The following is an 18,436-nucleotide window of genomic DNA, read 5'->3' on the forward strand; positions in this document are numbered from 1 at the left end:
GGTTATGCAGCAAGCAAACCAACATCATGGGGATGTGTTCTCACAAATAGTTACACCTAAATAAGCCACAAGCGGGATGGATGCAACCAAACACAAGCAAGTGGCCCTAAAGACCAGCAAGCATAAGCCCACGGAGGGCACCAAGCATGGCAAAACCTAGATCTAGATAGGCAAACATGGATATAAAGCAAAGCAAGCAAGCATACACATGCATAAAGGAATTGATCCAAACCCTTTGATATAGGCCTAGGTATATGGATGTAGGCCTAGACCACAAGATCTAGATCTAAGCCCTACCTAAGGGCCAAAATGCAAGAAAGAGATATATCAAGAGACAAAAGAGCTATAGAAGCATATGGCATGGTGTGAATGCCAAAAGTGAGGCTAATGGGCCAACCCTCACTCACAATCTATTTGTAGTGTGGGCTTTGGATTTCCTACCTTGAGTAGTTCCTTATACAAAGACCCAATGAAGCTGTCTCTCCTTATTATTACTGCTCAAGCTTAATTCCCACTTTTTCACTCAGTCTCTTTTAGAACTTTTTTCATCCCCCTTTTCTTCCTTAGCTTCTCATATTTATAGCCCAAAAATTAGTGGGGAGTTATTATTATTTTCATGGTTAGTGGGAAATAAGGTCCAATGTCGTTAACCTTAAGTGGGTGTTTAGTTGGGAGTGGAGTGCGATAAGAGTGGCATTGGAACTGGTTCCCACCTAAGTAGAATTGCTTGGCAGCGATATTACCCAAGGCACTACTAGGTAGCCAAGAAGAGGTAAACCCAGGCAGTTGTCTTAATGTTCAGTAAGTGGTTCATCAGGTGTGGTCCGGGTGATGAAGCATGGTGCATACTAATTAAGACCATTCGCTCAATGGGTTTTAAGGTGGCATGAGACCTGGGCCTATGGGCGGTATGGGTCATACTGTCGAGTTGGAGCTTAAGGTCCAAATGGGCCTAGATATCCCAGTGTCGTACATTAGCCCCCCTGTGATTCGTGCTCGGTTCTTGAGGACAAATCAAGGAATCCAAGAGGCAATAACTATCTGGGAAGCTCAATGGGTAGATATTGGACAGCTAAGAAACCCATTAATGCGCCCTTAAAAGGTGTGTTGCATTTGACTGTTGGTTCAGCCATCATCATTGTCTAATGGTTCGTGAACTGAGATGACGCGTGTATGGCAATTAAGATGGGAATTCATAGGGTTTCTCACTTCTCAATTATTAAATGCCATTTATTTCCCTTTTGGCTCCTATAAATAGTCATCTCTAAGTCTCTCCTTCACTTTTGCCTTCCTCATCCTTCAAACTTTCACTCTGCCGAGCATACTCTCTTCGTGCGTTCACCTTCTAGCCCAGAACATTTTTCCTCCTTAAAGCCCATAGTAAGTTCCCTTTTCCTTTCCTTCTACTTGTTCTATTTCATTTTTTTTTTCTATCGTAATCATAGTTCTAGGAATCCTAGCTTAGAGAATGGGCTATTCTCATCTCCTTTCCTCAAAAGCCTCTTTAGCTACTTTTAGGGCTGCCTACAACGTCCCTGAAGATGTTGATATTGCCTACTGTCACGAGGGCAATATCGACATCCAAAGGTGTTGTGGTGTAAATACAGTTTTCTTTCCCTTGATGGCAATTCTTGAGGGTGGGGTTAGGTTCCCTGTTGACCCCCTCATCCTAGGTACCCTTAGATTTTACGGTTTCTGTCCCGACTAACTTCCCCTAACTTTTACAGAGTGGTGAGTTACGTCAGTAGGTTGAACCAGTTGTTCGGGTTACTACTGAATTACCATGACATCAACTTCATGTAGACATGAGGGTATAGCTCAATTCATGCCTACCTGACTCTAATAGGAACTCAGCTAAAGAGTTTGTACGAGTGAATGGCAACTGCTTTGCCGAGGAGCTCCCCTACGCGTTCTCACCGCCCAAAGTTGGTCGATACCGAACAAACTTTATTAACTACATTTTATTAATTTTGATTTGATCAAGTAATTACTAATCAGTTTTTGTGTTACTTCCCTACAGAAAGAAAAAGGTTCAAGCCAGATCTTAGAGTAGTACATGTTCGGGACCTAAATTTTGTGCGTAGGTCAGAAATTTTTGTTCATTGGGACGAATAACTCCGAGCATCCCATTTAATCTTCGGCATTGAACCTGTGTATTCCACTTAGCAAGCATTTAACCAAGCTTTGTTAGTCGACAGTCCCCTCCATTCCTATATTGCCGTATGGCACGCAAATTTCCTTCCTCCAAGATTTACAGTAGGCGAAGCTCATGATCGTGGTCCACGGTATACTTGCTCAGATGAACTTGCACCCTTACGAGACGAGTCGGTTGAACGTGTGTCTCGACACCAAGAATAGGCACACATGCCAGTTCAGTCTGAAGCCCCCGTTTAGCCCAAGGTCCCTATAGAACCCGAGGCATCTATTAAACCCGAAGCTCCCGTTCAAGAAGCCAAGGAAGCAGCCATTGAATCAGTTAGAGCTTCAAAAACCAAATTCGATCAAGGTTATGGCATGGTGACAAAAAGGACGATAACAATCAGTCGTTTTATGCCCGGCACTCTGCCAGCCACGCAGCAGTAAGAACCTCAAGGGCGAGATCAAACTCCCCCTTCTCCTTCATCTTCTTTCAGCCGCTTCCGGAAGAGACAACGGACAGCCGAACTAACCTCTGCTGGATCGAGTGATGCACCCACTAGGACCCCCTAGCCATCAGGGGGTATCGTCATCTAGGAGCCAACGGCTCAAACCAGGACGAACGTGGTGTCCACCTCCTGAGTCGCACCGGAATGGCAGCCTTCGTTCCAGTTAGACGAAAAATCCCTTCCCGCAACTACGAGTGTACGAGTGTGGGAAAAGGGTGAAGGGGGTCATGTTGCTCAAAGTTTGGTGCATTGCCTCCTGTTGCCCAAAAATGTGCGCATTTTTGAGGAAAGGACGGATAAGTCACTGGGCAGGCAGTTGCAATGGCACACCATTGCGATAATCTCTTGTCCTTTGGTTTTCTACTAACTTTTACACATACATTGTTTTTGTTGTCGTACTTATCATTGTTGTTTCATCAAACCGCTCAACTGACTCACATCCTTTATGGGCGGCTAAAGGAGCTTACCCGAGGATGCCGAGCGGGAAAAGGCTCTCAAGGATGTGGCCGAGGTGAATACAAAAGAGAAAACCAAGGCTACCGCGACTGTTGAAAAGAAGGTTGCTGCATCCTAGAAAGCCAAGGCGTCGGCAAAGAAGAAGTCCTAGGAGCTGAAGGCTAAGCTGGGTGAAACCGAGCTAAAACTAGTACAGGCTGTGAGCCTGAACACTGCGTAAGCCGAGGAGTTGGCTGACTTAAAGGTAGCTTTGAAGGCTTGCAAAAATAAATGGTATAACGAGGGATTCGCTAATGTGAAAAACTTGGCAAAGCTCGTCATCCAAGAAGATCGAAAGCTTGCCTTTGAAGAGGGTTGGTTGGTTGTCCTGCAAGCTCTGGGCGTCCTCGAGGACTCTCCTCTAAGAAACCCCAACCAAATCCCTTTCCCAGGCCCTTCTACTGCTGCATAGAACCCTTTCGGTGTCACCGTCGAGGAAGAGACCCCAAGCATGAGGGAGTTAGTGGAGGCTATTGACTCCCACGTAAAGTTAGTTGACTTGGAAGTCACTAGCAATCTCTGTGCTGGCGATCAACCTGATGAGGATGTTCAGCTTCAGTCCCTTGCAGAAACCCAACTGCCACCCGAGATCGCCGCTCAAATGTAGCCCACAGACCCTACAAGTTAATTGCCAAACCGGATTTCTTCTATCTACTTTTCTTTTCTTTTAAATAATTTATTTCCTTTTAGCAAGTTTGCCTATATTACTGGGCTATAGTGACTAAACAATTATTTTTCCTGGGTTTAATTTTTCTGTAGTGTGACAAAACATTAGTTTAGTTTTTATATGTTGGCTTTGTTTGATTAAGGTTTAATTATAGAACACTTGCCTTACTCATGTTTATGAATGTTTTAATACTATGTTGTTTCTTTCATTATATTCTTCTATTTTCGCGAGCACATATATATACCCCTAATGATCGGGTAGTATACTCATGGTTTGCTTCTAGTCAACGACTGAAGCCGCTTACTAGTTCATCTCCTCCAGGAAAGATTACATCCGGGCATGCATGATGTCCGAGGCTAAATTGGAAAGGAAAATGAATTAGATCCTTGACAATTGGAACTCCACTTAATATATGCCTATCCTCCCGGGCAAAATGCAGGGCATGGAAAACTCCACTTAATATATGCATATCCACCTGCTTAGTGATAATGATCAAACCGAGAAGTAGGCTTCTGTCCTTAGAAAACTCTTTAGTGTTAGGTTTCCACCTGCTTAGTGATAAAGATCAAACCGAGAAGTAGGCTTCTGTCCTCAGAAAACTTTAGTGTAAGGTTTCCACCTACTAGCTGATAATGATCGAACCGAGAAACAGGCTTCTGTCCTTAGAAAACTCTTTAGTGTAAGGTTTCTATCTGCTTGGTGATAATGATCGAACCGAGAAGCAAGCTTCTGTCCTTAAAAAACTTTTTAGTCTAAGCTTTCCACCTGCTCGGTGATAATGATCGAATCGAGAAGCAGGTTTTTGTCCTTAGAAAACTTTTTAGTCTAAGGTTTCCACCTGCTCAGTGATAATGAACGAACCGAGAAGCAAGCTTCTATCCTTAGAATGAAACAAGCTACCCGTCCCCATAACTTTCTTCACATTTGTTGGCTAGCAGTGCCTATAATGAATTAACAATAATAAAACTAAATGCACCTGCAAAGATAAATACCACATTCATATTAATAAAACATATATACAAGATTACATTTAATTTGCACCCCCATGTATGAATGATTAATGGTAAAACTTCTTCAGATTGTGGACATTCCATGGCCGAGGAAGTGGTCTTTCATCTAAATCTGCCTTTCATCTAAATCTTCTAAGTAATACGTCCCTGCACTTGCAATGGCAGTTACCCTATAAGGCCCTTCCCAGGTCAAGGCTAATTTCCCAGCATTTGTATCCCGCATACTCCCTACTGCTTTCCGTAACACTAGGTCCCCAACACTGATTTCCCTAGTCTTTACATCATGGTTATAGTGCCGGGCAAGTTTTTGCTGATATTTGGCTAGCCTTATAGTTGCCGCTTCTCGGTACTTTTCCAGCAAATCCAAACGTTCTACCATCAATCTTTCATTCTGGGTGGGGGCAAATGCTACAACTCGTGCACTACATAAGTGTACCTTGGCTAGTATCACAACTTCTGCCCCGTACATTAGGGAGAATGGAGTCTCTCCAGTAGATCTCCTGGGAGTTATTCAGTATGCCCACAGAACGCTAGGTAGCTCTTCGGCCCACTTATCCTTTGTACCGTCTAGCCTTTTCTTCAATCCATTCACAATTGCCTTGTTAATGGCTCCAGCTTGTCCATTGCTCTGAGGATACATCGGGGTGGAGTACCTATTCTTGATGCCGAGATCACTACAAAACTCACAAAAGGCCCTACTGTCGAACTGCAATCCATTATCAAATATAAGAGAGTCCAGTAGCCCAAATCTCGTGACTATGTTCCTTCACACAAACTTGTTAACATCTACGTCCCGAATATTGGCTAACGCCTCTGCCTCCGCCCATTTGGTGAAGTAGTCAATAGTTACCAACACAATCCTCCTATTGCCCGTGGCCCAAGGAAACGGGTCAAGAATATCCAGCCCCCATTTTGCAAAAGGCCAAGCGCTACTGACCGGGTTCAGATGGCCTACCGGTTGGTGGATCAAGGGGGCATGTTTTTGGCACCGTTCACATTTTCGCACATACTCGACCGCATCCTTCTGCATCTGAGGCCACCAGAACTCCTGAGTCATTACTCGATGTGCTAAAGAGCATCGCCCCACATGACTACCACACACCTCATCATGCAGCTCGGCCAAGAGTTCATTAACTTTATCAAGGTGTAAACACAAAAGGTACGGCCCCCCAAAAGACCTCCTGTACAGCTTCCGATTCGTCGACAACCAGTACCGAGCAACTACTCCGCGAATCCTGTTAGCTTCCTTCTCATCATCCGGGACTCAATCCTCGGCTAAGAAGTCAATGATCGGGTCCATCCAACACAACTCGGTCGTCGAAATCATTATAACACCAACACCAACCGATGTATTAATGCTCGGCTCTGCTATGAGCTCTACCTTGATTAACCGAGGCACATCCTCCGTCATTGATGATGCCAATGTGGCTAGAGAGTCAGCATGTCTGTTTTGTCCCCAAGCCACTTGGGCCACCTTTGCCGTACAAAACTTACTCATAACTTACTTTATCACCTGTAAGTACTCTTTCATTCGAGAATCTCAGGCTTCAAAACTACCCTGCACCTGGCTAACCATTAGCCAAGAATCTGAATAAATCTCTACATCCCAGGCACCCATACCTAAAACAGTTCCCAATCCGACAAGCAAGGCCTCGTACTCAGCTTCATTGTTAGAGGCCTTGAACCTTAACCTAAAGAATGCTCCAATCATACTCCTTCTGGGGTGATAATGACAATTCCTACACCAGCCCCTATAGCACTTAATGCACTGTCTACAAATACTTTCCTTAGGCGACATTCTACATGACAAACCATTTTCATTTTGTTCTTTTATGAAAACTCTACAACAAAATCAGCAAGAACTTAGCCCTTCACCGACCTTCTTGGCTTGTACCTTATATCAAAGGATCCTAGCTGGGTCCCCCATTTAGCTATCTGGCCCGTAAAGTTGGATCTTTTCAACAACGAATGTAAAGGATACTCGGTCAAGACATAGACGGTATAAGCTTGAAAATAGTGGAACAACTTCCTCGTAGCATGTACTAGTGCTAACACCAACTTCTCCAAGGGTAAATATCTTGTCTCAGCATCAATCAAGGTCTTACTGATGTAATACACAAGTTACTGTACTCCTTGATCCTTTAATAGCACGACACTCACAGCATGATTAGACACCGAGAGGTACATAAATAAGTCTTCCCCCGGTTCTGGGGCTGTAAACATAGGTGCCCGCATCATATGCTCCTTCAAATCTTGAAAAACTCTTTCATATTCCTCATTCCATTGGAACCCTTCCACTTCTTCAAAAGTTGGTAGAATGGATGACAGTGATCGGCAAACTTAGAAATAAACCGATTAAGGGAAGCTAACATTCTAGTCAACACTTGCACTTCCTTTGATTGCCTAGTGGCTTGAGGCACTGCACGGCTTCAATCTGATCAGGGTTGACCTCTATCCCACGGTTAGTGATCAGATAACCTAGGAACTTGCCAACCCCCACCCCAAAGGCACACTTATTCATGTTCATGTGCAATTTATGTTGCCAAAGTACTTCAAATACCCCCTGGAGATCTTCTATATGTCGTGTTTCTTGTTTACTTTTTACCACCATGTCGTCAATGTACACCTCAACCGTATGCCCAATCTTGTCCCAAAACATTCTAGTTATCATATGTTGATATGTTGCCCCGATATTCTTTAACCTAAAGGGCATCATAGTGTAATGGTAGTTTGCATCAGGGAAGATGAATGTCGTATTCTCCTGGTTCTTAGTAGCTAGGGTGATCTGATGATAACCCTGTAAGGCGTTCAGGAAACTCATCCTCGGGTGCCCATAGGTAGCATCAACCAATTGATCTATCTTTGGCATAGGGAACGGGTCCTTTGGGTATGCTTAATTCAATTCCATGAAATCTACACAAACTCTCCATTTGCCATTCTTTTTCCTGACCACCACAGAATTTGCCAACCATTCTGGGAAGAAGATTTCCTTTATTGCCTCGACCTCTTTTAACCTCCCGTCTCACTGCCTCAATGTGTTCCTTTGCCGACCTTCTCAGCCTTAGCCTCTTTACAGGAAATGACAGGTCCACGTTAAGCTTGTGAACAATGAACTGGGGATCAACCCCGGGCTCTTCATACGGGCTCCAAGCAAACACATCTATGTTCTGTATAAGAAATAACAATGTTTCTGCCTTATCCCCGTCCTTCATACTTGCCCCTATCTGAAAATATTGGTCAATATCTGATAATATCTTTACTCTGATTAATTCCTCAGCACAACTGGCCCTCATTCCCTCTCAAGGCTCTTGTAATTGCTATAAAGGGACCTCCTCGGTGGTTTCATTCTGTTTAGCCTGCTTGTGCTTCCAATTGACCACGACCACTAAACATTGCCTGGTCGCTTGTTGACTTCCCCATACTACAATAATGCCCTGCTCGGTGCGAAACTTAACCTTCACATGCAAGGTGGAGGGGATTGCCCCAATCATATGGATCCACGGCCTTCCCAAAATGGCCGTATAAGGAGTAAATGAAGCGACAACTATAAAAGCCACTGTCACTTCCTTTCCTACCATATTCACGGGAAGTGATATTTACCCATCGGGAATCACCACCTGGCCATCAAACCCGACCAGGGGCGTATTATATTTTGAGAAGTCCTCCTTCTTCAGTCCGAGCTTTCTGAACAGATTCGAATACATCACATCGGCCCCACTTCCCTGGTCTATCATTACTCTCTTTACTATGAAACCATTTATCCGGACTGTCACCACCACCGCATCATCATACGGCTGAAGTTTTCCTTCTAAATCATCGTCGTTAAAAGCGATGGGCTCTCGACCAATCTTCATCTTCTTCTTGGTAGGTTGCTTGCCCGAGCAATTTCCCATGGGTGCTACAGTCAACATTGCTTTCCTCCCAGCCATAACAGTACTCCTTGGGGCGACATGGATGACTTTGATCACTCCTAATGGAGGCGGGAGTGGGTTCCCTCTTTGTTGAGCATCTTACCTAACACCCATTTACCCTCAATCCACAAACTCCTTCAAATATCCCGCTTTCACCAATCGCCCTAAATGGTCCTTTAACACCCGGCATTGCTTGGTGGTATGCCCCTTATCCTTGTGATAGGTACAATATAAATTCTGGTTTCTCTGAGACGGGTCACCTCCCATCTTGTTCGGCCATCTGAAGTTCTACTCGTCCTTGATCCGGTCTACAATTCTATGCACAGGCTCCTTAATTGTCACATTCACCTCTCCTAGTTGTATCTCTGGCTCTTGTATCCTTAAATCCTTTTGGGGCCTTGGTAGGAAACCGCTTTGCCGAGGAGGATTCACTAACAGGGCCTTGCCCTTACTCTGTAGCCGATCATCCTCTAGGCATTTATACTCCTTAATACGTCTCATGAGCTGCCTCATATCCTCGAGAGGCTTCCTCGTCAACGACTCCCGTAGTTCGGAGACCTCGAGCAACCCCTTCCTAAAGGTGCTAGCCGTAATCTTCTCGTTGCGCCCATCAATCTCATTATAAAGCTCCCAATACGAACTGGCATAATTGCGGAGGGTTTCCCTAACCCTCATCTTCATAGATAGTAATGTATCCACTAGCTGCGGTACCCGACTACAAGTTACAAACCGGATGCCGAATTCTTAAATCAACTCGGTAAAACTGTGAATGGAATCTTTCCGTAATCCATTAAACCATCTCAAAGCAGTGAGCCCGAGACTTAAAGGAAATACCTTACACATCAGCGCATAATTGTGAGTATGCAGAGACATCATCTAGATATAATGGCTAAAGTGTTTTATCGGGTCCGTTTTCCCATCGTAGGAATTGAATGGTGGGCGCGTAAATCTGCTCGGCATTGGGGCCCGTTCAATGTTGTCTGAGAGCAGCAATTGAGCAGCTATGCATAAGGCGCGGCTCATAGCATTTGTGGCAGCATTACGGGGCTATTGCTCTTTTGGGGAATCTGAACCCCGGTCTGCATACTCCCATGAACGTGAACGATCCCAACATTGATGGGACTCCCATGAATGTGAACTGTCCCGATATCGATAGGATTCCAGTGTATGTGAACGGTCCCGACGTCGACGAGAACCAGAATGATCAAACCCCGCCCCATAGTGATTTCCCCTACTATCAGATCTCCCTTCTCGGTCGTCTAAGACCCTTCTCTAGTGCCTACCCCTTGCTTCCAACTCCAAATCTCTCATCAGTCCGTGTAACCGCTAAAGTTCTTCATCTCTCTCGTCAAATTGCTCGTGCCCTAAAGCACCCGACATTGTTCGATTGGTTTGGTACGACCCCTCCCTAAGGTCGGACCGCTATTCCTCTTGTTAACGATCCCAATCTTCACGCCTCTTGTGCTTTTGTTCTCGCCAGGTGGATCTCGAGAAGATCCCACCGAACCACTTTCAGCATAACTCCCTAAATTTCTTTCAGACATTTTTCTGAGCGTGAGTCTCAGTTGAACCAGGGCTTTGTAGGAGATTCCCACAGATGGCGCCAATTGTGAGCGCTAAAAGTGAGCCTAACAGGCCAACCCCCACTTAGGCTCACAATCTATTTGTAGCATGGGTTTTGGATTTCTTACCTTGGGTAGTTCCTTATACAGAGACCCAACAGAGCTATCTCTCCTTACTATTACTGCTCAAGCTTAATTCCCACTTTTTTCACTTAGTCTCTTTTAGAACTTTTTTTGTCCCCCTTTTCTTCCTTAGCTTCTCATATTTATAGCCCAAAAATTAGTGGGGATTTATGATTAGTTTCATGCATAGTGGGAAATAAGGTCCAATGTCGTTAACCTTAAGTGGGTTTTTAGTTAGAAGTGGGGTGTGGTAAGAGTGACATTGGAACTAGTTCCCACCTAAGTAGAACTGCTTAGCAGCGATATTTCCCAAGGCACTGCTGGGCAACCAAGAAGAGGTAAACCTGAGCAGTTGTCTTAAAGTTCGGTAAGTGGTTCACCGGGCATGGTTCAGATGATGAAACATGGTGCGTACTAATTAAGACCATTCGCTCAATGGTTTTTAAGGTGGCATGAGACCTGGGCCTAGGGGTGGTATGGGCCATACTGTCGGGTTGGAGCTCAAGGCCCAAATGGGCCTGGCTATCCTAATGCCGTACACATAGCATTCAACATGTAGATCTAAACACATAAACATGGCACAAAGCACATTAAGATATAGATCTAAGCATAAACATGGCACAGAGTACATAAACATATAGATCTGGGCATAAACATGGCAAGGAGCACATGAACATATGGATCTAAGCACAAACGTAGCAAAAAGCACCTAGGCATATAGATGTAAGCACAAACATAGTATTTAGGCATACCCTAGCCCAAGAAGGCTAGGCCAACATCATTAAAATAATAAAACATGGCAAAAAGCAAGTAGACATAGTAGGAAAGCTATAAAACATGCTAGGAAGCAAAATAAAACAAGGGATATACTATGGAAATGGCCAAAATGGGCATTTGCCCTTTCATCCAAAAGATGTAGCAAAATGCCCCTATTTTGAAACTCAATTTTTAGAAAATCGTGTTTCAATGAAAAACTTGATCTGATGAAAATCGAGTAATGTGAGAAATTTTAGAGTTCCATGTATTTTTTTTTTAGTTTGATTTCACATAACTCGATTTTCTAAAAATCGAGTTTTTCTTTGAAACTCAATTTTTAGAAAATCGAGCTTAAAACAGAGGCATTTTGCTAGATAGTTTCAAAACAATGGCATTTTGCTGGAAAGTTTTGGCAAAATGGGCAAATGCCCATTTTGGCCCTATGGAAAGCAATAAAGCATATTATAAAGTAAGATAAAGCAAAGGGTGTAAATTGTAAGTAAAAAGCTACATCTACACCCTTAAAACCTCAAATCCAAGGTCCTAAGACCAAGGAGAGGAAAAAGAGTACAAGAACATTGCCTCTTGATTGTTGAGAAAAGAGAGAAATTAAAAGTTTTTTGAATGTGTTTGAGAGAGAATTTAGAAAGGAAAAGAGAAAGAATCTACCCGAAAAAAAATGCTCAAAAAATGCCCAAATTCAAATTTTTTTTTTTTTTTTTTAATTTATCTAAGGGGGGCCTATGGGTTAAATAGCTGAAAAAATACCCTTCAGCTTCCGGCGGCCACTTAGTGGCCACTGGGTCTAATGTTGACATCAACAATCTCTGCTTCTTCCCCAGTTCAACTTTAGATGCATATTTGAAGGTCTTTTCGAACTCGGATTGAGCTAATCTTGCTGTCCCTATAAAGATCTTAATGTCTAGTTTCCAGAACACTAAAGAAATTGAAATTCTAACGATCAAATCAAACTTGGTCAAACTTGATGAAAATCTCCGAGCAGCTCGAGTTTGATATAAAAGCATGAAAAATGTTTTTTTTTTTTTTTTTTTTGGGGTGTGATTTTGACCAACTTTGACTTTCGATCAACTTAGGGTTGAATAGGAGCATTTTGGTCAATTTGATCTGAAATTGCATTTTGAGTGCTTCAATGCCCGAACAGGTTGCGCCACGTCAATCTAGATATTTCCACGGCCCCATGAAGAAAAGTTAATATTTTTAGAATTTTCGGAGTTCGACATGCAAATCAAGAGTGGGTGGACAAAATACGATATCTACAACCGTGAGATTGAGATGAGAGAGAGATATTAATAAAGTTATTTATAATAATAAAATAATAATAAAAATGATTATTTAAATAAAATAAAGTGTATAATAGACAATTTGATGTGAGTATTTTGTAAAAATGGTTGTGTAAAATAGACAAAGTATGTTCCTTTTATAAAATAGACAAACTTTTAGAAGAATTGGTGTGGATGCTCTTAAAGCATTGGCATGTGTAAAACCCCCGGTTGCTATTTTAGCAACTAAATCCAATCATGCTTCTTTCGGTTATGTAAATTCAAAAAAATTTATATCCTAGCTATAGCAAGGTTGCATAAAGAGCACTAGTATTGGGGATTGAATAAAAGTTGGTATTTTACCATCTAAAAACCTGTTTTATCTATTATACCAATTCACTTTACAATACATCCTACATTCCAGTTTTTATTTTTCCATACAACCGATTAAAATAATATAAATAATAAAATAGTGTTAAATAAAAAAAAATTTCTCTCTCATTTTTTCCTCTGCTACCAGCCAAAACCACCACTATTCACTCAACAAACCACCACCATAGACCACCACCATTCACCAAGCAAACCACCATATTCAACCAGCAAACCCAAAAACAACCCAACAAACCCATACCAAATACCACCACAAAACCACCAATCATTACATCAAACCCACCAAACCACCACCACAACACCACCAAAAGACCCCCACCCCCCCCCCCCAACACACACACACACACCACACACACACACACACACACAAAAAAAAAAAAAAACCCATTTCCACCAATAACCCACCACCATCATCAAATAGCAAATACCCACCAATACCACCAAACACCCACAAACACAGAAATTTAAAGCAAAAAAATAAACTCAAACTAAACCCCAAAACGGAGAACAAAACCCACCAACATCACAGGAAAAAAAAAACCCACAAAACCCACCACCACCACCACTGTGAAAAAAACCCACCACAACAACCGGGAACAAAACACCTTCATAAGCAAGCAACTTATCTTGACCTAAGAAATTTGTTCTGAAATGATGCAGCGGTAAGTTGGATACTTTGACTATTCCCAATCAACTAGTAGAAATGCTGATAGATTCTGCTCTCCATTGAGGAAGAAACGCCAATGAAATTCATAAAAGACCATTTTAGATGAAATCACAATTTTACTAAACTACTGCGATGTAAAATGACAGTGACATACCATGAGACATGAAAGCACCTCAGCATATTCAGTTTTTGAAGATATCCTAATACAGGCACCAGTTTTATCCGAAAACAAACTTGTTTGGTGTGGACTGCACATTAAAAGTACAAGAAAAGATGAACGTTATATATGCTTATTGACACAACCCACTAAAAATTTAATAAGTAGTTCATAAAAAATAAAAATATTATATTCATACTATAAGTATAATCCATCTACACATGAAAGGAGAAGAGATTCAAGAAGATCCAACTTTTTTTTTTTACCATAATTACGGTTTGGAAGCCTCAAAAGATGCATACAAAAATTAAATAGAAGACCAGTCAGATATCTGATAAAAAAATGCAATAGAGCACATTTCAGATCAAAGAGAGTTTGCAGTTAAGAGTCCATTATTAAAAGCTATTCATTTTTGTCAGAAGACATAAGTTTTACCATATTATGATAACTTTTAATCTCATTCATTGTGTGAAATTGTGAGCAGAATATAAATGGAAATTCCAGTCTTCTGATAGAGTTTGAAATTGGAATGCACAATGGCTAAAACCTCGCCTTGGTAAGACCTGCACAATTAAAATGCCTTGTCAGGAAGCGGCCATGTGAAGGCAATGCCAGCAAATTAACAACTATCCGGACAGTCAGCAGCTTAGTAGCATATATCTTGCACTACTAATGATAAGTGATATTTTTTCTACTTCTAGAAATTGATAGTACTAATAATGGAGTTTGTGATGACATACAGATGTGTATAATGTGGCTTTATGTACAATAGCATCTGCATGCATGTAGACATATATGCTCGGCTTTGCCTGAACTATTCTCCTCAGCTGTAGTTTTGTTTAGGTTTTTGATGTTTTTACTGACCAGAAGAACCTCTTGGGTTTCTTCTCTGCATCTTGTTATAGCTCTGCATATGATTCTTCTGAATAAATAAAAACAGTTATCATTTTCTTTGCTAAAAATAAAACAATAAAACAATAAAAAGAACCAACATAAAAGCTACAAAAACACAGTTATTTTAGATATATTAGCAATTACCTGTGAGTTAATAACTGACACCCTGCTCATGTCAGCTAAAAATAATAGAGAAGAAGATCCTAAAGCTTGAAGATGGGCAATATTTAGATAAAACTCCATATTATAGTGCAAATGGATTCTCTCTATCCAGGCCAAATTAACGTTGGTGTCACATTCAAATAAAACTTGGAGAAATTTCTGTTACATCGTTAGAGGATACCATTGGCATTCTTAGTTACTATGCCATGCAGGCTTCTAATAGAAGTGGATTTACAAAATGTTCAATACAACTCAACAAAGCCTTATTCTAAGTACACTGGGGTTGGGTATACATACACTGCTCAGGCAGTCAACTGTTACAAGACCATATCTTACACACAAAAAAAGGGCAATATGTTTTTCCTCACAGCCTCAGACCCTCAGTACATGTTCTTGTTGGACTTCTCTCTGATCTATCTAGTGCCTTCAGGTTTGTGCAATACGTAAGTTGAACAGAGGATCATGGACATTTTCAAATTCATATTGCATTTCAGCTTCAAACAAGAAATACAGTTAAGAAGATCTCAACCAGGTCGGCATGTGAATATCATTGATCAGCTTTATCTTGCAACCTTTAATCAGAAAGGTCACACTCAAAACACTGGTTGCAAAGAAAATATTTATATGTCTGCATAATCATCCACTTTACCTACAGATGAGAGAGTTGACATCCAAGCCTGCAAACCACTCTGAGCATCCTTCTTCATTGCTACTTCCAGCTTGCCAACTGCTTGCTTTGGAACTCCACACCTCACCAGAACAACTCCAAGTAATTTGAATGTACAATCATCAGGTTGAATAGCAGCTTCTATCATTTCATTGAAGGTTCTCACTGCCTCCCTGAATCTGCCATCCATCACATACAACCCAAGCACATTATTATAACTCAACAAATTAGTTTGAAGTCCCAGTCCTCTCATCTGTCTTGCAATTTGAACAGCTTCCTTGTACCTCCCAATTTTCTTGTACATGCACAACATCATTGCAAATGTAAACTCATTTGCATTTCCCTTTCTCTTCAAGCTCTCAAAAATCTCTTCTGCTTGTTTAACCATAGATCGTTCACTATAAAGATCAATCATACAATTCGAAGAATATATAGCTGGACCCTCCTTTGAGGATTGAAGCATTTTGTATGTTTCTTCTGCTTCTTTCAAGTAGCCAACTTTGGTATAGAGCTTGATCAAGGAGTTGTATATGACTGTATTTCCAGGCAAACCTGCCCTTTTCATTGCATCGACATAACTCATAGCTTCTTTTACACTCCCAACATCAGCAAAAGCATTTATCAGTACCCCATAGACAATGACATCCGGCTGCACATCAAATCTGATCATTTCCTTATATAGTTCCTCTGCCATTTCCAACTGACCTAATTTTGCAAAGCTCGATATCAGAGCACAATATGGGATGCAATCACTTACCAGTCCTGCCTCCTGCATCCTACTCAGATAGGGTTTTGCTCTGTGTGGCATGTCAGCACCAGCCAAAATTTGTATTAGAGAACTATAGCTACATTTGTCTGGAACTACGCTATAACTCTCCATGCTATCAAACAACCGACATGCTTTATCATAGCACTTTCCTATCCCATAAGCTTTAATCATTACATTGAACTGAAGGACACTCAGCTTCTTCTGTTCTTGGCAACAAATGAAAACTTTTTCAGCTTCCAAAATGTGGCCATGCTCACCATATGCATCAATATTAGCAGAATAACACTCAGAACTCATGGCCCCTGAAAGATGAAACCTCCTGAACCATAACCATGACTTCTCAAGCATCTCAGCTTCTATATACATTCTAGTCAGAGCTGACTGGGTGTATTCATCAATCTCAAGACCACTTCCATCCATCTCCAACAGTAGGTCTTCAGCTTGGTGAACCATATGCCTTATTGAGTATGCATACAAGAGGGTGCGGTAACTCACAAGGTCTGGCTTGAGGCTAGCCTCCTTCATCTTCACAAAGTAGTTTGCCGCCATGCTTATATTATCATGCTTGGCATGGAGGGAAATGAGAATATTATATGTTCTTGTGTCAGGTGGGCATCGGAGCTCCTCCATTTTCTGCATCAGCAAAGCCACTTCATCTAGTTGGCCATTATTGCCACAAATGTGAATCATTGTATTGAAAGTCACTGTGTTTGGAGCTATCCCTTCCTTGAGCATCTGTGCAAAAGTTTCAGATGCTTCTTTAAGTTGTCCAGCCTTCCCATATGTGTCGATCAATGTATTGTATGTATGTGAGCTCAAAGTAGTGTGAGCATGCAGAGAACTCCCTACTTCAGCAATAGCTGTAGTAGTAGTGCTACCCTCATGCCTCAAAGATTCACCAAATGACCACTTCTTGAAAAATTCTTCAGCTTTGTGAAACTCCCCTGCCTTCTTAAACAACTGAACCACAATCCCCATGGTAACCTCATCAGGTTCCATACCTTGTTTGTTCATTCTATCAAGCCAAAGAAGGGCTTCTTCCTTAAGCCCACCCTTGCTGTAAACATCAATCAGAGTTCCATAGGTGGAATTTATTGGCACGATTCCCTTAACACTCATCTCATCCCACAAACTCTCCACAAATCTCCATTTCCGTGCTTTCCCAAGACTCCTAAGCATAATGTTGTAGTGAATCACATTCAATTCATAACAACCCTTCCTTTTAAACCACTCAAAAATCTCCAAAGCCCTCTCCCAACTCTGCTGCTCCTTCAAAATTATGCTTCTTTCCTTGTTACCAATCCTGTCTTCCCATGGCCTCAAAGCCTCATCTAAATCCTGAACCGTATCCAAAGCCTGCAAAATCGCAGGAATGCATCCACCATAAGAGACCCATTTCGTCGAACACCTAGGGTGCACTTTCTCCAATAATCCATTCCCACCTCCCAGTCTGAATTTAACACCAAAATCCCTCTTATTCACAAGTCTACCACTATCCCTACGGCGTTCTCTCTGTTTCCCATCTGGGTTTTTCACCAAACTGGGTTTCTTCAATCCATGTTCATGAACAACACCACCACTTCTTTCATGGGACGCATCAAACCTTTTAATTTCTCCACTGGGACATTGAAGAACTTTATGTTCTCTGTGTCTGTTGGTAAATGGCTCAACATGGTCCAGTGGAGAAACTGAAACTCCTATGCAGGGTGAGGCTCTTGTAGAATCCAGTACGTGGAAGTAACTGGTATCTAAATGCTGGAGCTTCACCAGCATTTTTTTTGTTGTTGTTTACACCAAGGAATATGTGCTAATGGTTTGAAGAAAGGTTGAGAATGATTAGATATACACAACTTTTTGGTGAAGTAGTAATGGAAGCAACTCAGAAATCATGGACCAAGACGACGCTGTTGATGCTCGTGGGATGGGAGCAGTGATGGAGCGTCTACTATCGAGTGAGTCAAGGAGTGGAGGTGCCGTGCGTGTTGAGCTCTTGATGAAATGAGTGTCCAACTGTTTCTCGATAGGAATGATATTTCGGTTCTAGACTTCTAGGCTTCTACCAGGTTTGAGTAGAAATTGAACTTCTAGTTTTAAAAATACTCAATCTGAATCATCACCAATAACTGGAAATGGCAGCAAGTTAAAGTGTTAAACAGTAGTTTTTTTTTTTTTTTTGGGTGTAAAAGATAATTCTATAATATTGGGGCCTTGGTGGATGGAGTATTTGAATTATGGATAGAGGTTGTAATGAAGCAAACGGTTCGTGAATAGTTTAAGCTTG

At 41.7% G+C, this 18,436-nt stretch overlaps 1 protein-coding gene across 1 annotated transcript; it reads right to left on the bottom strand.

Moving 5' to 3' along the window:
* Positions 1-14,801: 14,801 nt before the first annotated feature.
* LOC112001069 (pentatricopeptide repeat-containing protein At3g23020) lies at positions 14,802-18,436 on the bottom strand. Its single transcript, XM_024033233.2, has one exon. The coding sequence runs from the start codon at positions 17,926-17,928 to the stop codon at positions 15,340-15,342; it is 2,589 nt and encodes an 862-aa protein (XP_023889001.2). The 5' UTR covers positions 17,929-18,436; the 3' UTR covers positions 14,802-15,339.

The sequence above is a fragment of the Quercus suber genome, unplaced genomic scaffold (genome assembly GCF_002906115.3).
Source record: "Quercus suber isolate HL8 unplaced genomic scaffold, Cork oak 2.0 scaffold_26, whole genome shotgun sequence".
NCBI classification, from domain to species: Eukaryota; Viridiplantae; Streptophyta; class Magnoliopsida; order Fagales; family Fagaceae; genus Quercus; species Quercus suber.